The sequence below is a fragment of the Poromitra crassiceps genome, assembly GCF_964638095.1.
Source record: "Poromitra crassiceps genome assembly, chromosome: 1".
Classification (NCBI taxonomy): Eukaryota; Metazoa; Chordata; class Actinopteri; order Beryciformes; family Melamphaidae; genus Poromitra; species Poromitra crassiceps.
Genome location: NC_139623.1, coordinates 79,443,960 through 79,466,855, shown reverse-complemented (window position 1 = coordinate 79,466,855; position 22,896 = coordinate 79,443,960). Strand labels below are relative to the sequence as shown.

General features: G+C 41.5%; 1 protein-coding gene across 1 annotated transcript in view; it reads left to right on the top strand.

Annotated features, from left to right (window-relative positions):
• Nucleotides 1-1,471: 1,471 nt before the first annotated feature.
• Nucleotides 1,472-22,896, top strand: part of lrwd1 (leucine-rich repeats and WD repeat domain containing 1) — a gene marked incomplete at its 5' end in the record, with an annotated part of 30,055 nt that continues 8,630 nt past the window's right edge. Inside the window, 12 exons of the mRNA XM_083649921.1 lie at nucleotides 1,472-1,551; nucleotides 1,926-2,160; nucleotides 2,718-2,837; nucleotides 3,872-4,018; nucleotides 4,102-4,197; nucleotides 5,177-5,692; nucleotides 8,095-8,212; nucleotides 9,091-9,197; nucleotides 10,961-11,171; nucleotides 11,399-11,471; nucleotides 13,367-13,507; nucleotides 14,694-14,797. Of these exons, the coding sequence (XP_083506047.1) occupies nucleotides 1,472-1,551; nucleotides 1,926-2,160; nucleotides 2,718-2,837; nucleotides 3,872-4,018; nucleotides 4,102-4,197; nucleotides 5,177-5,692; nucleotides 8,095-8,212; nucleotides 9,091-9,197; nucleotides 10,961-11,171; nucleotides 11,399-11,471; nucleotides 13,367-13,507; nucleotides 14,694-14,797 (1,948 nt within the window). The remainder of the gene's footprint in view (nucleotides 1,552-1,925; nucleotides 2,161-2,717; nucleotides 2,838-3,871; nucleotides 4,019-4,101; nucleotides 4,198-5,176; nucleotides 5,693-8,094; nucleotides 8,213-9,090; nucleotides 9,198-10,960; nucleotides 11,172-11,398; nucleotides 11,472-13,366; nucleotides 13,508-14,693; nucleotides 14,798-22,896) is intronic.

The window sequence follows — 22,896 nt, the reverse complement described above, 5'->3', positions numbered from 1 at the left end:
TGATGAAATTATCGTACATTTGGGGGATTTTGGGATTATTGATCGTACATCGTACAGAGGTCGAAATTATCGTACAAATACGATAATTATCGTACGTCTGGCAACGCTGCTGCACACACTCTCCTTTCCGCTTTGAGAAACGTCATATCCTCAAACTCATGGTGGGGCAACAAAGCCCTGTACTTTGTCTTACAGGTGATACAGCCAATTAATAATATCATCATATAATGAATAACCCCTGTGATAATAATGATGAATTGAATATGCCATTATTATTTTCAAATAAATATACTTTAGCCTACTGATCCCTGCGTGGGAGTCAGTCAGTAGGGATCAGGAAAAGTAATAATATCTGCACAACAAATGGTAAATAGGCCTACTGAAATAGTAAAAGCAACATTGAACAAACAATTGGAGTACTCTTGCTCGGCTGGGCTGATCCCTCGTATAGGCGGCCATCTTGCCTGCAGAGTTTTCAAATCAAGTAGAATCTCGTTTTGCAAGAAATCTGGGGGGGGGGGGTCAGTCCCCCTTTAAGTATATTCTATTTTACTGTCTATTGTACAGTGTCCAAACTAGTCATACATTCTGCCATTGTGTCCTACTCATGGTTGGAATCCTATAGTGAAAATAAAGGATTGGCCTTTTTGCTGGAGACTCCCTGGAACCCCCTCAAGTACCCTACTTTAGAGAACCACTGCTTCAGTGGATTGCCTGTTAGACAAGTGTGGAGGGCAAAACGCTAGCAGAAGTACCTCCTACCGATACCGGAAGTACGTCAGAGGTCTGCGCAGAGTTTCCCCATAAAACAACAGTTTCCCCGGGAAAGCAAAGGTGGTTACTTTCAGCTCTGCTCTTTCTACCTACTTTCTGCTGCAGCACCGGTGAGTAACTTGTAGACATGTGTTTGGTAACTTAATAGGTAGCGTTATATGATTTGGAATTGCACTAAAACAAAGAGTACTGGATATGTTGTGTGACGATATAAGCCCAGGTAATTATACAAACAAGTTAATGTTAGTTAGTGCTTCCAACGTGGCCCAAGTGAGAGAGAGGACATCAAACACGCCAAAGTAGAAGCTAGCTAGTTCCTCTGTAGCTACAAGAGACAATAGAAAACGAATTTCCCCCACGACGGTATTTGCAGCATCAGATTTAATAATTAAGTATAGCTATATAGATATAATTTAAATATTTAATTTCCTGATTTCAAGACAAGAAAGTTAGCCCCTTACCACATACATGTCTCAAAGGACTATAGGACGGTAGGATATACATTATAAAGTCAATCATTAGTTTCTCTCCTTGCCCGCCGTCCGCCACCCATTACAAAAAGCAAGGAAATGTACACAGATGTACATGCAACACTGTTTCTCCTAGGTCGGAACAAAATGCTTTTAAATAGGCTTACTTTGTAGTTGAGTCTCCTCCACTAATCTTTTTCTAAACGGTTTGTGCCTATAGCAAAGCCATGGAGAAAATAACCGAGACACTTCTGTTGGAGAAAGGCTCTCCAAACACCAACAAACTGGAACAAATCAAAACACTGAAGTAAGTATTGTTTTTCTACTCCTTCCACCGCAAAGCCTTTAATTTTCAGAAATAGTTAACATACATTATTTATGACATAAATACATAGTATACACATAGGAAGTCGTATCAAACTGGGGGAAGCTTTGTAAACGGAGGGGACTTTCAAGGAGGGAAAAGGCAAAAATAAATGCTTTTCTGAAAATTCAGGTGATTTTCTTTGATATTGTTGAGGAAATGATTGAGGGACCCCAGTGTTTACTCCAGTGTTGACAGAATATATTGTTGAAATGGATAGAGAAGTTGCGTCCGAGGATTCTAAACACCTACGTGACTGTTTGCAGCTCATGTTGTATCATCATACGGTCCTTAACTGGACATTGGCGTCTTTACAGTCTGTCCAGGTTAGGGTTGAAGGCCACGGACTTGCCGGTGCGGCTGCTGTCCCGCCTCCAGTCCCTGGAGCGGTGGGATCTTTCTGGGAACAACCTGTGCGAGCTGCCCCGAGGCCTGGAGCTGCCCGGGCTTCGGTCCCTGGACCTCACCGACAACCAGATGGAGGATGTTACCACTCTGGACTCTCTGACCGGTCTGGAAGAGCTCAAGATGGAGGACAACATTTATATCACTGTGAGGAGCAGCTAACACGCTTTATTGCCTTTTTATTAGATGTGTTGCAAAATAAATAGTAATACGACATAACCAATCATTTCAGCACGTTATGTAGAATGTAGGGGGGAAAGTCTGGATTAGAGTTTCATTTGTCTGGTAGCTGTTTAGACAATAATGACCTTGTTATTGGTAGGGCTGGGCGATATGGACAAAATCAAATATCACAGGATTTTTGACCAAATAGGCTACATTGATATTCAATATTGCAACAATATTGTAGCAGGGAGGACTATTGGTGCAGTCACAATGAGATTTTTGATAAATAATCAGTAATGTAAATGTGGATATAATGACTAAGTGGGTGAAGGCAAATAACAGTCTGGTAAGTTCCGAAAATTACAACACTTTGCTGTAATGTGGCCTTTAAAACCAGGAAAAGACAACAGTTATATCATGATATATATGGTATCTGAAATCTAAGACAATATCTATTCTCATTTCACGATCGATATACATTGATATATTGTACAACTCACTAGGTCGACTGTATTGTTATGGTTGTCTTTTTTCCTCAGGTGAGTGATAATTACAAGCTGATGGTGCTGTTGCCCAAGATGAGGATTTACAACGGGAAAGATATCAGCACCACTGCCAACCACATGCGCTATGTCTACACTGAGAACCTCAGGACCAGGGTATGGAATTTACCTCATGTTCACAGCAACCATTTTGAACACTTGTCGTAGGAAACTACTAGGGATGCACGATATTTATCGGACCGATAAATTATCGGCCGATATGGCCATTTTGCGTTATTGTTTATTATTCCAATAATTACATTTTAGCCGATAAAATAGCCCCCGATAATACGGCGGCAACTTGGCTTTGTTTTGCATTGGAAGTGGAGTATTGTTGTCACGTGCTCATGACATCACAAGCAGCTGGCGAAACATGGCCACCTCCAGTGTGGCTGTTGACAGTTTCAAATGATAACAAAACAACACTATTGCAATTTGCAATACATGTCCTGCAAGGTTTCTGAGATTAGGGGAAAGTCTGAGCTGGCGTTACGCTAAACCAAACGTGGGGAGGAGGCCGTGGATTTGTTTGGCGTTAACGTTAGCTGTTGTGGTGGCTAATGTTAGCTAGCTGGTTGTGGCCTACCTAGTAGTTCAGCAGGCAATATTTTTTTCTGTGGCTAATGTGTGAAAACAGTAAGAGACAATCGGGCTGTAGAGTTTCCCGACGAGTGTGACATAAATTTGACATGGCCGCCATAGGATGATAAGGCCTAGCCTGATACTGCATTCATGACAACTTGGGCCGCCGGAAAAAATGGCTATTGAGGATGGGGTGATATATCTGGTGACATGACTGGGTCTTCATTCTTGAAACTCGGTCCAAGAAACCCTATTTAGAAAACATTAACAATCCAGCGATAAATTAAATTCTTTAGGTCACGAAGGAGTTGGTTAAGAAAAATCCACCGAAAAACAAATTTTTTTGTAGACCACATTGGGAACCCTGATTTACCACCAAACAAGAAATAAGTCCCTTATTCCAAACTAGTTTAGTTTTGTATATGTTACTTCACTTCTGATATTTTGGGTCTGTTTTCCCCCCTGTTTTCTGCAGTGAATAATTACTGAGCAAATGCGGCAGTACAGGAAGGCTTTACTGCTGCTCTTACTGTTGTCAGTGTACAAACTGTCTTTTAATTGCTTAATAGGTCATTGCGTTGTGGGAGAAAAGCTTCTGCCTGCCGGATCCCTGCACACCAGAGAAAATGGCCAGGTTGGAGAAAGACTTTGTCAATACCGCCTGTCACCAGGTTAAATTTGGACCCAGTTCAGTCAGCGACTACACCAAATGGAGGGTGAGTTTAGGACACTTCCCCGATTGTTAGTTTATGCATTCATTCTGGTTTTTTAGTAGCTGTTTCTATCCATTGGTTCTTAGGTGGAGATGATTGCTAAGGAGTATGTGTCCTCTCTGACGGAGCGGCAGGAAGAAAATGAAGAGGGCAAACGGCCTGCTGTCCAGAAGGAAGACAGTGTAAGACTTCAGGAGATGCCACACTTTACGCTTTACGCTTTTTTGACCTCTTTGGTCAAACTCAGCAGGGTGGTTTTGTTGTTCCATGTCCATGAACTATGCAGTGCCATCACAAAGTATTGAACCCTATTGGCTGTTTCCACATTTTGTGGTGTTACAGCTGGAAATCAAAGTGGATAAAAGTTTGATTTGTTTTGTCATTATTCTATAAATTCAATGTCAAATTAGATTGACAGATATTTACTAATTAAGATTTTTTTTAAAGCTAAAATATTTGAGTCAAGTAGGGATGCACCAATCTGATTGACGATTGAAATTATGCATTTTACCCAAATATTCTACCAACAAGAGCACATCATGCATATGTATAGATGCTGTTATGTTGCTGTTTGGTAGATTTGTTTTATCCATATAACTAGGCTACATAAAATAAGCACAGCAGAGACGTGAGATACTGTAGGTCGGACCACCGTGTTTAACTACGGTATACTGTTATATCTTTCAACATTAAAGTTACGGCTGAAAATGACAACAGAAATAAACGATAAACAAGTTTGCAGATATCTCAATTCAAATCAATTGCCAGTTGTCTACCCGAAAGTGACTGTTGATGTTGGCGTCATGTCACCGTGGCACCTGCATAGAGGTACTTAACACATGTTTATGCTTGCCATGGCAAGCATAAACATGTGAATACTTAAAATAAATTAGATATCTATCTTTTATTTTCAGTAAACGTGTTAAATTTAGCAACGGTTGTGTTTTTTCACTATGGGGTGTTTTCTGTAGATTGTCAATCTCAGTCCATTGTGAATTCTGCAACACCACAAATTGCAGACAAAGTCGAGGAGGTCGAGTACTTTCTGAAGGCATTGTATCTTATAAACGAAGGCTTGCTATTTTATCAGGAAATTCTGAATGGTCCTTGAGTTTGTTTACTGATAGGTCTGTGATAGGTGGCATTTGCTCTGTAATTCAGAATGTCCCCACACCCGTCAAGAGGAAGCAAGCTGCGTCGGCGGTCGACACCAACATATGCCTGTCCCCCTGCAAAAAAACCAGAGTAGATCCCCCAGCCCCCCGAGCCCAAGACTCCCCCCACAAATCCAGCCGCCTCCAGCTCACCCCTCAGAAACAGACCCAGAGCGACACAGCCAGAAGCAGCCCCCGCTCCAGCTGCCTCCAGCTCACCCCTCAGAAACAGACCCAGAGCGACACAGCCAGAAGCAGCTCCCGCTCCAGCCGCCTCCAGCTCACCCCTCAGAAACAGACCCAGAGCGACACAGCCAGAAGCAGCTCCCGCAGGGCGGTCCAACCCTCTCTTACCCCCATTAGAGAAGAGTCAGTGGGGGCAGAGGCGCAGAGGAGAGGGCTGAGAGTGCAGCAGCCCAAAGACCACGCACCTCAGGGTGCCACCAAAAAGGACGTCAAATCACCAAGGCCACAGAGAGATGCCGACATGCTGCACAGTCTAAAGAGCTGTGATAAGACCCAGGTAGGTTGTACGTATAGTGTATAAAGGAAATAAAAATTCAGTCCTTAAATATTAAAGTTTGTAGGACCACCAAATGATCCATAAAGTAGGAGGTGATACAAGAGTGGGAGATGGTACCAACGAAGGTAAAAAAAATAGCACAGTGGTTTAACACAGTCCGTTTCAAATTAAGGTACATTTTTAGCAATCGGATAAAAGAAGCAGGTCATAAAAGTTTTCACTATCGATAGCTAGAATAGCTAGAATGTCACAATAAGTAGCAAAATGTTGATGTCAGGAGAGTCATATTTTGTTAGAGAAGCAGACATGGCTATATTTGGGCAAAATGACTAAGTAGAAGAATTTGTAGAAGTCAAGAAGTTTGTACTTGATATTGCTGCTATTTATTAGTAGGGGTGTCACAATATATCGTCCCACGAAATTTCGCGATAGTAAAACGTCACGATATGTATCGTTGAGATGAAATCTCATATCGTGAAAAAAAAAAAAAAAAAAATTTTTTTTTTTTTTTTTCCCAAAAGTAGACAAAGAAACGTCTTTGTTTGTTGAAGTTCAATGTGTGGAAAGTAGTTCAGTTGAACAAGTCTCTGAAGAGACACATGAGAAGTTATACAGGAGAGAAACCATTCAATTGAGTTTCTGGCAAAACTGTTTACTTGACAGGAAAAACTGAAGATGCATAAAAAATAGACTAAGAAAAGTCTTGTTTGAGTTTGAAGAAAAACTGAAGATGCATAATGAGAATTTATACTGCTGAGAAACCTTTTAGTTCAAAGTAAATCTAAGTGACGGTGTAACTCATTCTATTTCAAGATAAGCCTTATCTCCAATCTCATGTTTTTTCTAGTTGTTATTGTAATAACAATTTCCCACAACAGCATGTTTTGTATTTGTGCATTTCAAATAAAATACTACTTTTCCAGTCATATATTGTCATTATTCAAGTTTAAAAAAATATTGTTAAAATCGTATCGTATCGTATCGTTATCGTGAACCCAGTATCGTGATACGTATCGTATCGTGAACTGAGTGTATCGTGACACCCCTATTTATTAGTATTTGTAACTATTATTTACTGTAAAATTTAGGGTTGTGCGATATACCCGAAATACCCATCGTGATTGTTTCACAGTCAAACATCGTGATTGACGATGGCATCATCATTTATGCCATCCGCCGCTGCAATGCATGTTAAAAGCAGGACAGCTGAGCTCTTCATGAGACCGACAGGCAGGCTACTAGCTACTGCACAGAGCCAGGCCACTCAAGCAGTAGCAGCAGCTACTGCTGTAACGGCTAGCAGTAGCTGCTGCTGCTGTATTTCTCTCTCAACTCTCTCCAGTTTCCTCAACTCTCTCTCATTAGGTTCAAAAGCCCACACGAATCTAACGTTATATCCGCCAGTAATTCTGTCAGTTTTCTGCCAGCTAGTTAAATTCAACACACACACACACACACACACGTTGTTGGTCAGGATCTGTAACATTAACGTTATTTGTTTTGCGCCGTTCAATATTGCTGGTAGTGCTGTATCGTATGTAATGGAGCAACTTCAACTTTCACTTTGGAAACAGGCGAGTTAAATTAACAGTTGAAGACTTGTACTCACTTTGGGTTGAAAACAGGAAAGAACGTGAAGTTTCTTCTTTGTCTTAGACGTTTTCACAACAAAACAACTGACTTCTCACACGCGGGGGACGCCACGGCGACATTAAACAAGCGCACCCAGTTCAGAGAAGCACTAGAGCGGGGGAGGGGAGGCTTTGAGTCTGAACTGGGTGCGCTCGTTTAATGCCGCCGTGGCGTCCCCCACGTGTGAGAAGTCAGTTGTTTTGTTGTGAAAGCATGTAAGACAAAGAAGAAACTTCACGTTCTTTCCTGTTTTCAACCCAAAGTGAGTACAAGTCTTCAACTGTTAATTGAACTCGCCTGTTAATGCCCCCACGTGTCACGGTAAGTGGACTTGGTATTTTTTATTATTAAAACGGCAAAAATTTAATCAGAACAGATAATTAATTACGATGATCCGATGTCGAAGGCTCAGAGGTCGATGGGGGGTCGGCCCATCACGATGCTCGATGCCATCGTCCATCGTGCCAACCCTAGTAAAATGATTGTAGTTGACTTAGGATTTATTTATTTATTTGTTTGTTATATATTGTTCAGTTGCTTTGCATTAGCAAAAAAACATTCTTTAATGGGTTTTTTTCCTGCTTAAAATAAAAAATGTACTGTATCTGTTTATGCACCAGTATTTATAGTTTTTATTGTATTTTTTTAGCACTGGTATCGGAAAAATACGAAACTCATCCCTTCTTCTCTGACATTTTCTTTACCCATCACTTTTGTGTCTGTCCCCCTCTGCTCTCCTCTTTGTCCAACTCCTCTCTCTGCTCCACCAGCCAGTGTGTCTGAAGCCTCTCCACGTCCTGCAGTGCCACAGTAAACAGGACAGTCCCGAGGATTTCAACACCCAGCTATGGGCCTGTGCTTTCCAGCCACCTCTGGACCACTCCACCGGTAGGCTACAGCACACTTACCTTTATCAGCGCCTTAAAAGTCTGGTGCAACAATATACTGTATATGGTGATATTGACAGATTCTATACATTATTTTCTTTACATTCTAAATTTAGTCAAGGCAGTGTTGGAAATATATGGCTAGACCATTGTTGTGGGATTTGGAGAGCTGATTTTTCCAACAGCGTCAGTAAAGGCTGTTTATGTTTGCATATGTGTAAGATAATATAGCGTTAATTTTTGAACTGTTGAATTTTCTGTATGAAGAAATGCATTTTGAATACCAGCGCTCCTTGGTGTTTTCATGTGAAAAATGGGAATACGATGTCTTTGTCTAATAGTCGACGGTGACTTTCCATTCCATTTACTGATTTTCTTTTTTCTTTTTTGCCAGGTCACCATTGTAAATAAGAATCTGTTCTTAATGACTTGCCTGGTTAAATAAAGGTTAAATAAAATAAAAATAAAAATGTTTTTAATACTTTGAACATTTAAGAAGATGGGAAACCGAAATAAGTATAAAAAAAAAAGTGTAGAGATAAAAACTAAAACCAGTTATAAATAAGTAGAATATCTGAATTGCTGGATGGAAACTAAACATACAGTGTACATAAAATGTGCATTTGGAGTACATAAATACAAACTCAAATTGTTTGTGTTTTCCATATGAGCTGCTCTGAGTGCAACTGCTGAGAGCTTTAACCCACTATTGACACACGAGTCATAAAAAAACTCTTCATGTTTTTACTGGCAGTGAAAACTACAACCTGCTATTGACGAAAGCAGTAAAGACTTGTCACCTAGCTAGCGATGCTTGCTGACATGTTGACCTCCACTTCACAGCAGCAGTGAAACTCCCTCTCTCTTCTCCTGTATCAGATGGCGCTAGAGGAAGCCACCTGGTCGCTACCTGCGGAGGAGACTCTCTCTGTTTGATTGACTGTGAAACCGGCATTGTGATGAAGAAGTACAAAGTCCCTGGAGAGGTACGGTCCACTTTATCTCTAGAATAACATTGCTCTTATAGGAGGATCTTTGTTTCATTGGTTTACATTCACAGAGAAATGAATGGAGCTCGAATGTAAGACGCAAGAAGGTCTTTTGTGAAGTGAAGCAACTGGTAGGATAAGAACTAGTAAGAAAATAGGTCCAGGCCTTTGGCAATCGATAAACAATCACTGCTTTTGACTTTTTACTTGTCATATTTGTTGTTTTATCCCATGCTTTTATTGTACCTTGTTGGTTTTTTAATATATTGTTTTATTGCATTGTATTGCTTTTCTTACCAATGTAAAACACTCTGTGCATTTGTGCTGTGAAGGGCACTACATAAATAAAGTTTTACTTACTTCATCTGGTTTTTGTAATGTAAACGTCACAAGTGGATTAATAACCCACTTAAGCTCATACTCCTATTATGTGAAACCTGGTTAAGATGCCTGGTTTACTCCCATATTAAACTGGTTACTCTGGCAGGTAACCATCTTACTGCTTTCACTTTTGGTTTTCACTGTCAAACTCAGAATTACATAGCATTATTATGACTACATTCTATCAGTTGGTGAAGTAATTGTGTGTTAACTGGTTTATTAATGGAACGGAGAGACTCAGTCACAGAGTATCAAAGGTTCATGTGAACGGATTCACCTGAATACGCAGTATGTATTAAGCAGTATGTTGAGTCTGGCCAGTAGCCTGGTTGGGCTTGCATGGCAGTGTAGCCACTGTTGCTGAAACTAGGGATGCACCGATCCACTTTTTTCACTTCCGGTCTGATTCCGATACCTGAATTTGGATATCTGCCGATACCGATATTATGCCGATACCAATATTTTTCTTGAATATACAGTATAGGCAAAGATTTGGCCAATTTTTAAAGCAGCTACGAGCAAGATTTTCGATTGTTATTAAACAGTCTAAATTTAATATCGATGCATCACATCTTACCTCTAATAGTAGACGAGACCAACGCCGAGTAGTCTCGCTTGAACCCCGAGTGAATCGGTGTTGTCTTGACGATTACGGTAGTCTGTCTCCGGCCGGGGCAGATCAGGAAGTGAAATGAAACGGTTTGCAGCAGCCACTTCAGCCATAACCACAAAATAACAAAATTACTTCCAAACAAACTGTTAGAATATAACGAGAGATGTTTGCATGGCGTTCTCCGTGTTTATGGTCTGTTGCTAGGCAGAGCGAAACGGTTGAAGGCAGGCAGCTGCCGTAAACCGTTTCGTTTCACTTCCGGGTTTATCCGGCCCGCCGGTAGATGGACACAGACTCTATAATCATCAAGAGAGCAATCTCCGATTCACACGGCTTTGGTCTCAGCTACGATTATAGGTAAGATGTGATGCATCAATATTATAATTATACTGTTTAATAACAATCGAAAATCTTGCTCGTAGCTGCTTTAAATATACCTTGCATGAAAGCAGACAAAATTAAGAAAATATACAAGGCAAAGAAGGATACTATTATACAGGGGGGTTGAATTTGATCAGATTTTTTTCTCTCGATCCGATCCGTGAATTAGTGCCAATATCGGCTACCGATATTGGATCGGATCGGCCCCATCCCTAGCTGAAACAGCTCTATGTGCAGATTATTAATCACAATTCCTGTGCTGACAGCAGCTGGTGTGAATTTTGCAGACGTCAGCAGCACACTAAAATGTATCAGAATGGAGTTCTAAAAAATCTCCTGGAGATGTTTGGCTAATGTGTTTTTCTCTGCTGTCTCCCACCAACAGGAGTTCTTCTCCCTGGCTTGGTCCTCAGTGTTGATGTCCAGGGAAGGTGGCGCCTCAGCACGGCACTGCAGCATCCTGGCAGCCGGTGGGAAGAGGGGGCTGGTCAAACTGATCCACCCAAGAACCAACACGGCCTATGGGGAGTTTCGAGCGAGCCGCAAGGCCTTGTCTGTCCTCCACTTCAACCCCCGCCGGGGCAACTTCCTCTTCAGTGAGTCCTCCTGACTTCCTGTTGAAACACACGGTCATAAGAAGTGCAGATTCTGTACTTCCCCATGGTGCATTCATGGTGATGTCTGATGTCTATTTGGAGTTTTAAATTGGTCTTAATTCCAAGTAGTATTGAAAAGGTCTTCATAAGTCATAATTTTCTGAAATATGGTAATGCCCTGTTCCATGATCTTAGCTGGATCTCCCTTCTTTAATCATCTCCTGTAGCGGGATCATACGATAACAAGATAATGATGTGGGACATTGGTGGAGTGGACAGCAAGTACAACTTCAAAGTCATGTGAGTACAGGGCTTAAAATTTGGCGCGGGATTGCGGGAATCCCGCACATTTTCCCGAATTCCCGCGTATTTTCAATTTATAAAGGGAGTAATCCCGCAATGGTTTGCGCAGACCGATCTATGTTTGTGAGGAACGGTGCTTAGCAAGTGAATCGGCTGTCTGTCTGACCTACTGAGCACAGACTGTAGAAAGAGATGCAGGATAGCCAAGCAAATGTGATTGGATGAATGTTTGACACTAGGCCAATCAGAGGCAGAGAGGCCCACGTCATGCCTTCGCCATCATGGGGAGAAAAAGATTGCGTCCCTCAGTCCGCTCTCGACATCAACGCTCTGCTGATTTCTCGGTGGATACACAGCTGCTTGCAAACATGATAGATCGCTGGCTAAAAAGGAAAACTACGTCGTCAGAAAGGGGGCCGCTCAGAAAAAACAAATGGCACAAGTCGAACAACAAGGCACTTCAGGTTGAAACGTCAACACCGAGTAACGTCACTGTCAGTGATGTTTAGCGTTACGTTATTGACGATGAAGAATCTGATATCGATAATTACGTTAAAACATTAATCCTCCTCATGCCGAGTGCTAGTGATGTCAACGATGTTGTCGCCACTCAATCATTAAGCAGCCGTGAAAATCTGGTGGAAGCATTTTCAATAAAAAGTGAAACGACACACAGATGGTTTATAGTCACTTCAATAGAACTCTCCCCAATGCAAAATTCGAACAGGTTTAGTTGCCAGTAATGGCAGTAAGAAAGGCAGATGTAGTGAACAAAGATGGATGATTTAATATTCCATAGCTCTGACCTAACCAAATCTAACTGACATCACTATTGTGAAGACAAAACAAAGAACACTTCTGATATAATATGATATTAGTGTTTGTTTTAGTAGAGTGTATCACTCAATACAAAAAAATACAGGCTTTCATAGAACCAAAAGCCTATGGCTTAGTCTGCAGAAGAAACACGACAAAAGCCATAGTAATTTAGACTCAGGTGTGCATAAACTACTTCCTTTTTTAAATACAAAAATGTGAAATTACAGTATTATCGCTTATTGGACAGGAGAAGCAGGTATTTGTCGGCTATATCGCCTGAAAAAAATCCCCCCCAAAGTCTATAGGTCAAAAATCTATAAATCCCCCCTATCTGAAGAACATAAGGGGGGAATTCCCCCCTAGTTTGCAAAGTGAATTTTAAGCCCTGTGAGTATCTTGCATTTACGGTTTTCTTTTGTAACTAGGTATACTTTGAATTCCAGTTAAATAGGATGTGTATGCAGTCCATGCATAATCATATTCAATGCATACGTTTCCAAGGCAAGTGAAAGAATTGGCTGTAAATACACAAAACATGGACTGTACTAATGACAACAGGTTTATTTTTCACTTTGGCAAATAATTAAAACAGTTAATGAGGTAATGTAGGATAGCGAAAACGACAACAGCTGTAGCTCAGGAGGTAGAGTGGGTCGTCCACTAATCACTTTGGATAAGAGAGGTCGGTGGTTTGATCCCCGCCTCCTCCAGTCTGCATGTTGAAGTGTCCTTGGGCAAGATACTGAACCCCAAATTGCTCTGATGGCTGTGGCAGCACCCTGCGTGGTAGCTTGCCGTCATCGGTGTGTGAATGGGTGAACCTACTCATTGTAAAGTGCTTTGGATAAAAGCGCTATATACGTAAATGCAGGCCATTTACCATTTATTTTGTGCCTGCTAAACCTAAAGATAGAAGCTAAAAGATATGAACGGGCTGTGTTTCAATGGTCATATGAACTTGGTTTTTCTACTGCCATGGGGGAGTTGTTAATGACAGTATATTGAGTCTGAGGTGGACTGTTCCATGAAGGTCTCTATGTTAAGACCACTTTGCCTGTTGTTTGTTCTCCCAGTCAGCTACTGGTATTGGAGATGGATGCCACCCCTCTGCACATCTGCCTCCCCCCCGCCTCCCCCAGCACACACCTACTGGCTGCCTGTGAGGAAGGCCTCCACTGCTACAACACACAGCTCGACACCAACACCAAGAAGAGGTGAGCCTTACCTGCGTGTTCTTGAATCCCAATTCAGACTGTTGGAGTGAGGACATTTTTGGCAAACTGAGAACATTGGTGATGGACAGTGCTGAGTGATATGGCCCAAAAATCATATCTCTGTATATTTAGACTGTATTTTCTACGAAGTGGGCTAAATGTTCAGTTGTAAGTCAATGCCACATGTGAGATGTCGCAAGCACTTTTATTAAAACAACAGAGCTGGACAATATGGACAAAATTAAATATCACAATATTTTTGACCAAATACCTTGATATCGATACAGACAATTTGTAGGGATGACTATTGGTGCTTTTCACAAAATATTTTCAGAAAGATTCTTGATCAATAATCATCGTAGTGTGGATATACGGTAATCACTAGGTGGGTAAAGGCAAATAATAGAACAGCTAAAACAGTCTGGTAAGTTCTGGAAATGACATCACTTTACTGCAGTGGTTCCCAACCTTGGGGTTGTGACCCCAAATGGGGTTGCCTGATTTTTTTTTACACCATACACAATTTGAAACTACCAAAGAGGATTAGGGCCACATGTGACAAATGTATTTGAGTTCTGAGTTTGTCATGATTCTGATAATACGATTAGAATTCTGAAAATAAAGTTAGAAATCTGAGTTTGTCAGAATTCTGAAGAGAAAAAAGTCAGAAGACTTCTAAGATTAAAGTCAGAATTCTGAGTTTAATGTCAGAATTTTGAGGAAAAGTCAGACTTCTGTAAGACTTCTGAGATTAAAGTCCGAATTATGAGGAAAAAGTCAGCACTCTGATTTTAATGTCAGAATTTTGAGAAAAAAGTCAGAATTCTGAGATTATAAAGTTAGAATTCTGAGGGAAAAAGTCAGCATACCGTTACATCATTGATGACGTCACTGATGATATTACGATTATTACGATGTTATACCGAAATTTGAATGTCTGGGGCCCCTAGATTTTTGTGACATCAAAGTGGGGGTCACAACACAAGCTAAAAAAAAGGTTGGGACCCCCTGCTTTAATGCAGCCTTTAAAAACAGTCAAATACAACATTTATTATGCCACATCACCATATTACAATATCCAAAACCTAAGGTGATATCTAGTCTCATATTACAATATCAATATATTGCCCAGCCCTAATTGGTGAGTTAAAAAAGCTGTAATTCCAACTATTTCTTTTCCCGGCAGGTCTGAGGAGATGGAGATTACTTTCCCCATATATAAGAAGGAGGACAAGGACCATCACTACCACACCATTGATGGCCTCAAGTTTCTCACTGATGACATAGTGGGTAAGTGAGACTTTTAAGCTTGCCTTGGTGGCACTAAAGAAATCTACAAACATGAAGCAGTTTAAGGGGAGGTATAAGGACATGATTTAAGGGGAGGTATAAGGTCATGATTTTCACGAGGTACACGGATGAAGTAGGGCTGCTCGATAAATCGATTTTGAATCGTAATCGAATTAATTAGTTAGGACGATGTTAAAAAAATTAAAATCGTAAAATCGATTTACACTTTAACTAGGGTAATTACGTTACGGCGGGGCGGCTCTCTCTCATGTACACGTGCTGCTTACTCGTCCCTTCTCCCCACTGTAAAGTCTCTCTGGAGGCTGTGACTACTGCTGGCTACTAAAGACAGCAGCAATGAAGTTATTTATATTTCAACACCTCCAAAAAGCACAGAGTGAGCACTGAGCAGTAGGGGTGTGCCGAAAAATCGTTTCTTAGATGCATCGCGATGAGACGCGTAACGATTAAAATCGATGCAAAATGTTCGATTATCGATTACTTTTCCTGACCACAGAAACAGAGCCGTAGCGCCCGGAAAGAAAAAAGCCGGCCGGACAGTTTTAAGGGACGGACTCATAAGACCGACTGTAGACAGAGAAAATGCTTGCAGGTGCAACCACGATTTAACATGCAACAAAATATGTACAGCAGCAAACAGCAAAATATACACCAAATAAATATGTTTTAATACTTGTTGTGAGTGACATACTGTATATGTGACATTTTATTGCTGTTACAATCGGAACGATGTTACTAATTACCAGTCAGAACCTACGTGATGCATGCTGCACGTGCGGTGTGTCTGAGTACTGACCCAGGCAGGTGGGGCTGCTCGCACACAATCACAGCGGCTGCAAGACGCACCGTGAAGATATCAAAAGCAGATGAAGTCTGGCTGCATGGGTCCAAGCCCCGACTAAAGGTATCATTATGCTTCCCGCAGTGAGTGTCCGCACGGAAAAGTGAGTCAAATCAGCAGACGCGCCCCTCCACAAGGCTCCTGTGCAGACGGTTTTCGCCTGGCTGTGCACACCCCGAATTGTGTAACTACGTGGACGCGGCTGTGTGGACAAAGTGGAGTTTTCAAGACTTCCGCGAGCAGAAACCCACACAGTCTATAAAAGCTCCACACGTTTCCTTGTCAAGATTCAGTGTCTCTCATTTCCGTGCGACAGTCCAAACTTCAAGCATAATTCCAGCTTAAAGCTTAGCTGCAAAGCATGTAGCCTACAACAAGCCTACAACATACACCTCAACCAGGACATCCTTCAAAAACATTTTACCACCACGTATATGTGCTGAGGAATGTTTTGCATCCCTGCCTCGTCAGTCAGCCTCTCATACGGGGTGAGAGAGAGGGAGTGCTCAGTGCAGCCGCGGCCAAGGCCGCTTCTGGGCCTTTTGGGGCCCTATGCAACATGTTAGAGTGGGGGCCCCAAACCACTGTCATCATAGTATCCCTGAATGAACATGAGGAGGCATAGGCTACTTCATTATCAATAACGTTTTAATTAATAAATTAAGCACATTATGAACAATAACTGTTAAAAAAAATATATGAAAATGAAAGTTCACAAATATTAGTTAAACAAATCCTTTCAGTGCAAATGCATTATAAAACAAAAAATAAGATTTGTTTAGAAAACGAAATTACACAAATGTATTATTATTATTATTATTATTATTATCATTATTACTACTACTACACCCGGTGCGCACACTGAATAGGCCTATTATACTATATACTATAGACTATTATACTTACTTTTCTGTCACATCGTCATTATTAAGCCGGCTTATGACTGCATAGTATCTTAATTACTCAAAATATAAGGCGACTAAAATTGGGCAACCATATTTTGGTTAAAAGAAAAGAAGTCTTATTTCTAAAGGCACTTTATTTAAAATAATCTCACCTGTAATTTGTTGTGAATAAGAGCAGCTTTTTGTTGTGGGAAATGTTTTGGATGTATTGTTTGGTCTGATTGATCTAAATAAAAGATAATGGAGGTAAATTTGTTTGTTTACTTTAATTAATGGATACTGACAAAGAAATCCTGTATGGGGAAAAATATACTGACAAAGAAATCCTGTATGGGGAAAAAGATGCATCAAAAATCGTGATTAATCATAATAATCGTAGTAATCGATTTAATCATCGAATCGTAGCACCCTGAATTGTAATCGAACCGAATCGTGAGGTGCCTAAGGTGGCACACCCCTACTGAGCAGCGTGTTGCACTGCGGGCTGTGCAAGATAACGATTACCACAACACACACACGAACACAGACGTTATCACCGGACGCTGAAATGTTGCCTTTATAGTTCACATAACAACAAAACAACACATGAGGCCACCAAGTAGCTTCTGCTTCTTGGCTGTAACATTACCAGTACTGACCCTGTCTGTCTGAATTTCCTCCTAACTGCTGCTATCGCAGTTCCCCGCATACCTGTTGTGACTTTGTGTTATTCTAGTACAGATATAACTCAGACACTGCTAATATAATTATGTCACGGAGGCACACGCTACAGGCAAGAGTAATCGAACCAAGAGTATCCCTCCAACAGAGCACCGAGTGCTCGATCAAATCCACCAGTGTCAAGTGACTGCAGGTTAGCAAGCAACAGCCAGGAAGTTAGGTATAGCAAGTAGAGATGCTGCGATCGAGATTTTTCAATTCCGATCCGATTTCGATATTTTAGCTCAAAACCGATCCGATTCCGATCAAATTTTGATACCCGATTCGATACCGATTTCGATCCGATACCGATACAGCACATATTTAAGTCTCTCTATTCTGTCTGATAGCTAGCAGGCAACAAACATGTTTAGGGTTAGGTATGTATGTGTGTGCTTTGGTAATATAGTATGTAAACGATTTAGTTCATCTAATTAATTTGATGTAAAACTAAAACATAACAATCAAATTAGGGCTGGGCGATATAGCCCGTGACAAAGCAACATTATTAAATAATTTAGAGCAATGAAACACGCAGAGTAATTACCGTAAATTCCGGACTATAAGGCGCACCGGTCTATAAGCCGCACCTTCAAAGGTGACTTATTTTTTTCTTCTATAAGCCGCACCGGTCTATAAGCCGCGGGTGTTTTGATGTTTAATTACCATATGTAAGGCTTCGTGCACAGAGGGGATTGTCGGGAAAGAGATGGCTGTTTGGGGAAGCTCCCATTTATTAACATTTCAACAAAACAAAAGTCAGGTCACTAATCCCCAGACAAAATCACACATTGTGAGATGCTTAAAAATCACCATCGGCGGGAGCTGCTGTGCAGCCAAGAACACAAGTGAAATTCGTTCTCTCGTGACCTGTGGTTCTCAACGTGATGGACGATTCACCTTTCTTGTTAACAGTCCTAGTGAGAGGCAGGTCGAACGTCAAAGGCACTTCATCCATATTTATGATCTGCTCCGGTCCGATGGAATATTCCTTGATCTTTCTTTGTGTGAATTCGCCGAAGTTTGTAATTTTCTCCTGGTAGTCGGGAGGGAGTTGCTGACACAGTCGTCCGCGCCCTGACGGACAGTCCCTTTCGTCTCGGGTTTGTGCATGATCCTTTGCTGCTGCTGCTGCTGTTCCTGTCTCGCTACTGTCTCAGACATGGCTTTCAGGCTCAATCGCCGCCATCGTCGTAACACAGCCAGTTCTCCATCTTTTGAAGCATGATGTTAGATTACAACGAGCTAGTTGTGTGGCTTAGCCTTCCAAAATGTTGCTGTTAGTTTTTTAGAATGTAATACATAGAATTGGGAATGTTACATTCAATTTCATTCAGACTGTCTTTCAAGCTCAATCGCTGCCTTTTTCCCCCCGGAGCGAGGGAGGAGGGAGGGTGTTTTACCGTAGTGGCTGAGAGAGAGTAGTGGCACAGTGCTCCAATCAGGTCGCGAGGCACATTTTTTGCAACATCATCCAATCAGGGTCTCGCTCTCATAATGTCTGTCTTGCTCTCGTTCTGCCTCATACCAACATCCATAGATTTTGGAGGTTCCCGAGTGGCCGTTTGCTGGAAAAATCCATAGATAAGACGCACCGTTATATAAGCCGCAGGGGGCAAAAAAGGCCAAAAAACGGGAAAAAAGCCGCGGCTTATAGTCCGGAATTTACGGTAACCTTAAAGACGTTAACTCTCTCTCACATGTAGGTACACACAATCAGACAGACTCCTGCTGCACTCTCTATAGCCTACATGGAGTAAAGAAACGCTTCAATGAGGTAGCCTATGTGCTCTCAAAACAAACATTTTGGAAGGATTATTCGCTGTAATTATTATTTGAAGTGTCCATATAATGCCACCGCAGATTTTCTGTTGTGGACTCGACTGTGATCTATTTGTCAACTTTACTGCAACGTGAGTAGGCTGTGAACAATTGAGTGCGCATGAGGTAATTAAAAGAAATCAGACAGCGAGTCTGGCCGTATCTGCAAGCCGTGTGCGCACCTGCTGCACTACTACGTTTAGCCTACTACTGCAACATGGCCAATTGAGAGCGCATGAGGTAATTAAAAGAAATGGGGAAGAATAAGAACTGTTTCTGTAGCCTGCCTAGTGCCTACCTCTACCTGCTACCTCCATTTGAAACACTGCGCGGTCACGCCATCCGCACTTTGGGGAAGCGTAGTCGGTCACGCTATCTGAAGACCATGGATTAATTGAAGAAAGACCGACATGAAAGCAGCAGCGCAACTCATCCAGAGCAGGCCTAGGCTACAACTGTTGTCGCGCAGGGCAGCATGTGAGTGTCTGTGTGTGTGTGAGAGAGAGACAGAGAGGGGGGAGAGACAGAGTTATTAGCTACTTTGCACACCTTGGAAGCTCTGCTGTGCTCCTCCTGCGTCCGGAGACATATTACATTAAATTGGCCGTTGCGGGCTGCTGGGTTGGGCTGGGTTCGGAATTTTCAGATATTTTAACGGGGCGGGCGGGGCGGGCTGGCTCCAATGATGGGTTGGGTTGGGGCGGGCCTTAAAAAAACCTGACCCGCGCATCACTACTGGCCATCCTAGGCTCAACGCGGCCACTGTGTGCTGCTGCTGCTGCTGCTGCATGCTGGATAGAAATCCTGGAGCGGAGTCATGGAATGGAGTGCTTATATCGGAGCCTTGGATCGGTCATTTTCGCTGGAATCCGATCCGATCCATGTTTTTTGGCTGATATCGCGCCGATATCCGATCACATGATCGGATCGCAGCATCTCTAATAGCAAGTTAGGCTAAAACAGGAAGTTGGGTTGTTCTGCCTTCAGAGTAAAAGTGTAAATTGTCACTTATGGAAAAAAAAGAGCTCTGCAGGGCAACACATGTTTAGAGAAGTATAATAGTATTAAAAAAAATCGAGTTTTGAGAGAACAAAATGGTCAATTTAATTTTTAGGCAAAATCGAACAGCCCTAGGATGAAGAAGGGCTTTGACAATCACCAGGTGCTTGCAGAGATGATTATTGTTTATTTATTACATTATTGATCTATTTTCTTTTGTTGAGTGTATGCGTATGTATGTATGTATGTATGTGGATATAGTACACATGTTTGGATTTATGCATGTGTATCAATGTATGTGTATAAATTAGATTATGGATATAGGTGTTGTATGTGTATATATACACACAATGTCTAGATATGTGTGTGTGTGTGTGTGTGTGTGTGTATATATATATATATATGTATATGTAGGTATATATAAATATTGGATTATAATAGGTTAATAGGATATAATTATGGAAGTCAATAGATGATTATCAATTACTGAGAGGCTCCCTCAGTGGCGAGTGGTAACCCACCCACAGACACGCACGCACACAGGCAATAAACCTAAATGTAAAATATATATTATACATACTGACCAAACTAAAAATCATGCAATGCTGGGATCAAGTGAATAAAACCGCTTAAAAATAATGTCCCACTCTGACACACACAAACTATACCCTCCTGTACGTGCAAGTCTGAGGTCTCTGTGCGGACTGCGTGTGTCTTGACTCTACGCATTGGTGAGGGCGTAAACAGGCTATTGGAAAGACTACATGCCCAAGATCTATGATGAGTTGTCTTCCACAGCCAGCTTAGGTCGCTGTATCGTTACACACAATAATTACTCCACTACTGCTCCTCAGCTATGTAAATCACATTAGGCTACATAATGGCTGTCACTGTCAATAACACAACCACAGTTTTAACAATTAGCTCAATACACAGAAAGACCAGGTGAAGACTCTGAAATTAAAAGCACAACGAACTCAAGACAGACTGAGGTGGGTTTGGGGACGTTAGTCCCAGTGACATTAATGTAACTCCCGAGGGTCTGGTGGCAAGCGAAGCGAGACGCAACAAAACCCGTGTGCGGGTCCAAAACTCCATAGAAAGAAGAGGAAGTCCGCACACTGTTGACGCTCCAGCGACCACTGTTTTATTTAAGGCATACAACGTTTCGACCCCTTCGGGTCTTCATCAGGTATGAAGAGTGCAGACATAGGCAGGTTAAAATAGGGAGCAAACAATCAGGTCCCAGCTGTGTCGGGGATAATGGACACACCCGGGTCCAAAACTCCCCCTGCATACTGACATCAGCTGCCCCAGCGACACCACCAGCAATAAAATAAAATAAAATAATAGCTTAGCAATGACGTTCACACTGGTTCACTTGAAGACAAAACCCATCCTCCAAATCCTCCAAAAAGCAACAAGCAACCCACAGCACAGCAGTAACTGTAATATAGAGCCTCTTGTGCCCAACGGCATGTAAACTAAGGGTAAAGTTCCCAGTTGCTAGCCTGGAAATGGCGAAATATATATACAGTATAATATAGCTTTTTGCAGCTTGATAGCTCAAATTTTCAAGCATTAAATCCTTTGATTGAACAGGCATCTTGAAAACTCCGCCACACTTCCTTATCCGAATCATCATTAACTCCTCCCTCCTTGTCGTTCGTCTTGTCTCCTAGTTGGCTTGGATTCGTGAATCCCTGGAAATATCCCACCCACAACTCGACTAATTGTGATTGGCTAACCCCACAACTCAATGAAATTCTGATCGGTTAAGACACCTGTCATCCAAATCGTCACCCCTATGCAATGACCATTTACTGGTATTTAGGAAGCGTTGCTGACTTGCTGTGAATCAAATACCATTCCTCTGTGGATGCTGATCCAAATATTTTAACCCCATGTTTGCTGGAACAAAGTGAGTCCAAGTTCATAGCAATCTCTAGGGACATTATTACTGTTATTTAATGAATAAAAACGAACAAATAACAAATGCAAATAATTTATTAGGAGGGGGGGGGTCTTTCTTCTTGGGCCTTCACTGAATACCTAGAAGGCCCAGACGGTTCCCCTCTGCTGAGAGCTAATATATAACTCTGTATATATAAATATTGGATTATAATAGGTCAATAGGATATAATTATGGAAGTCAATAGATGATTATCAATTACTGAGTAATGGAGAAGGGGTAGGATTAAATAAGTTTATACTTCTTCCTACTCCTTTTCGGCCATGTTAAGTTAATATTCTTTATACACTATTTTGTGTTTTTTTATTGTTTTTATTTCTCACATGTTCTAAATAAAGATTTCATTAATTCATTCATTATAGCCAGTGATGCATAGGAGGAGGGAGTGGTATGTTATATTTTAAATGCTTGCTATATTTTAAACTGCTGTGAGATTTGTTTGGGAAGCATGAGACGGGCGAGACCTGAAAGCGACTGCAGAAAAAAACAAACAGCTTTGGTTGCTGGGTCCTCATTTGAAACTACCGGTAGTTGGGAGTAGGGCGGGCCTCAAAGCAGTTACAGGTGTAGCATTATAATGTAGATTCCCTCTGGGTGCCATTCTAATTACATTATTTTTGTACTCGATATCTGTCAAATAGGTCCACTTGATATTATAGTCTGTGTTAGAGGTCGACCGATATTGCTTTTTCAATGGCCGATGCCGATCTTTAGAGAGCAGGGCGGCCGATGGCCGATATATAATGCAGATTTTTTTTTTTTTTTTCGATAAAATCCGATTAAAATAAACTCCTCAAAAAAAGTTCGGAAACGTTATTTTGCTCGATTATTTCTCCCCTTT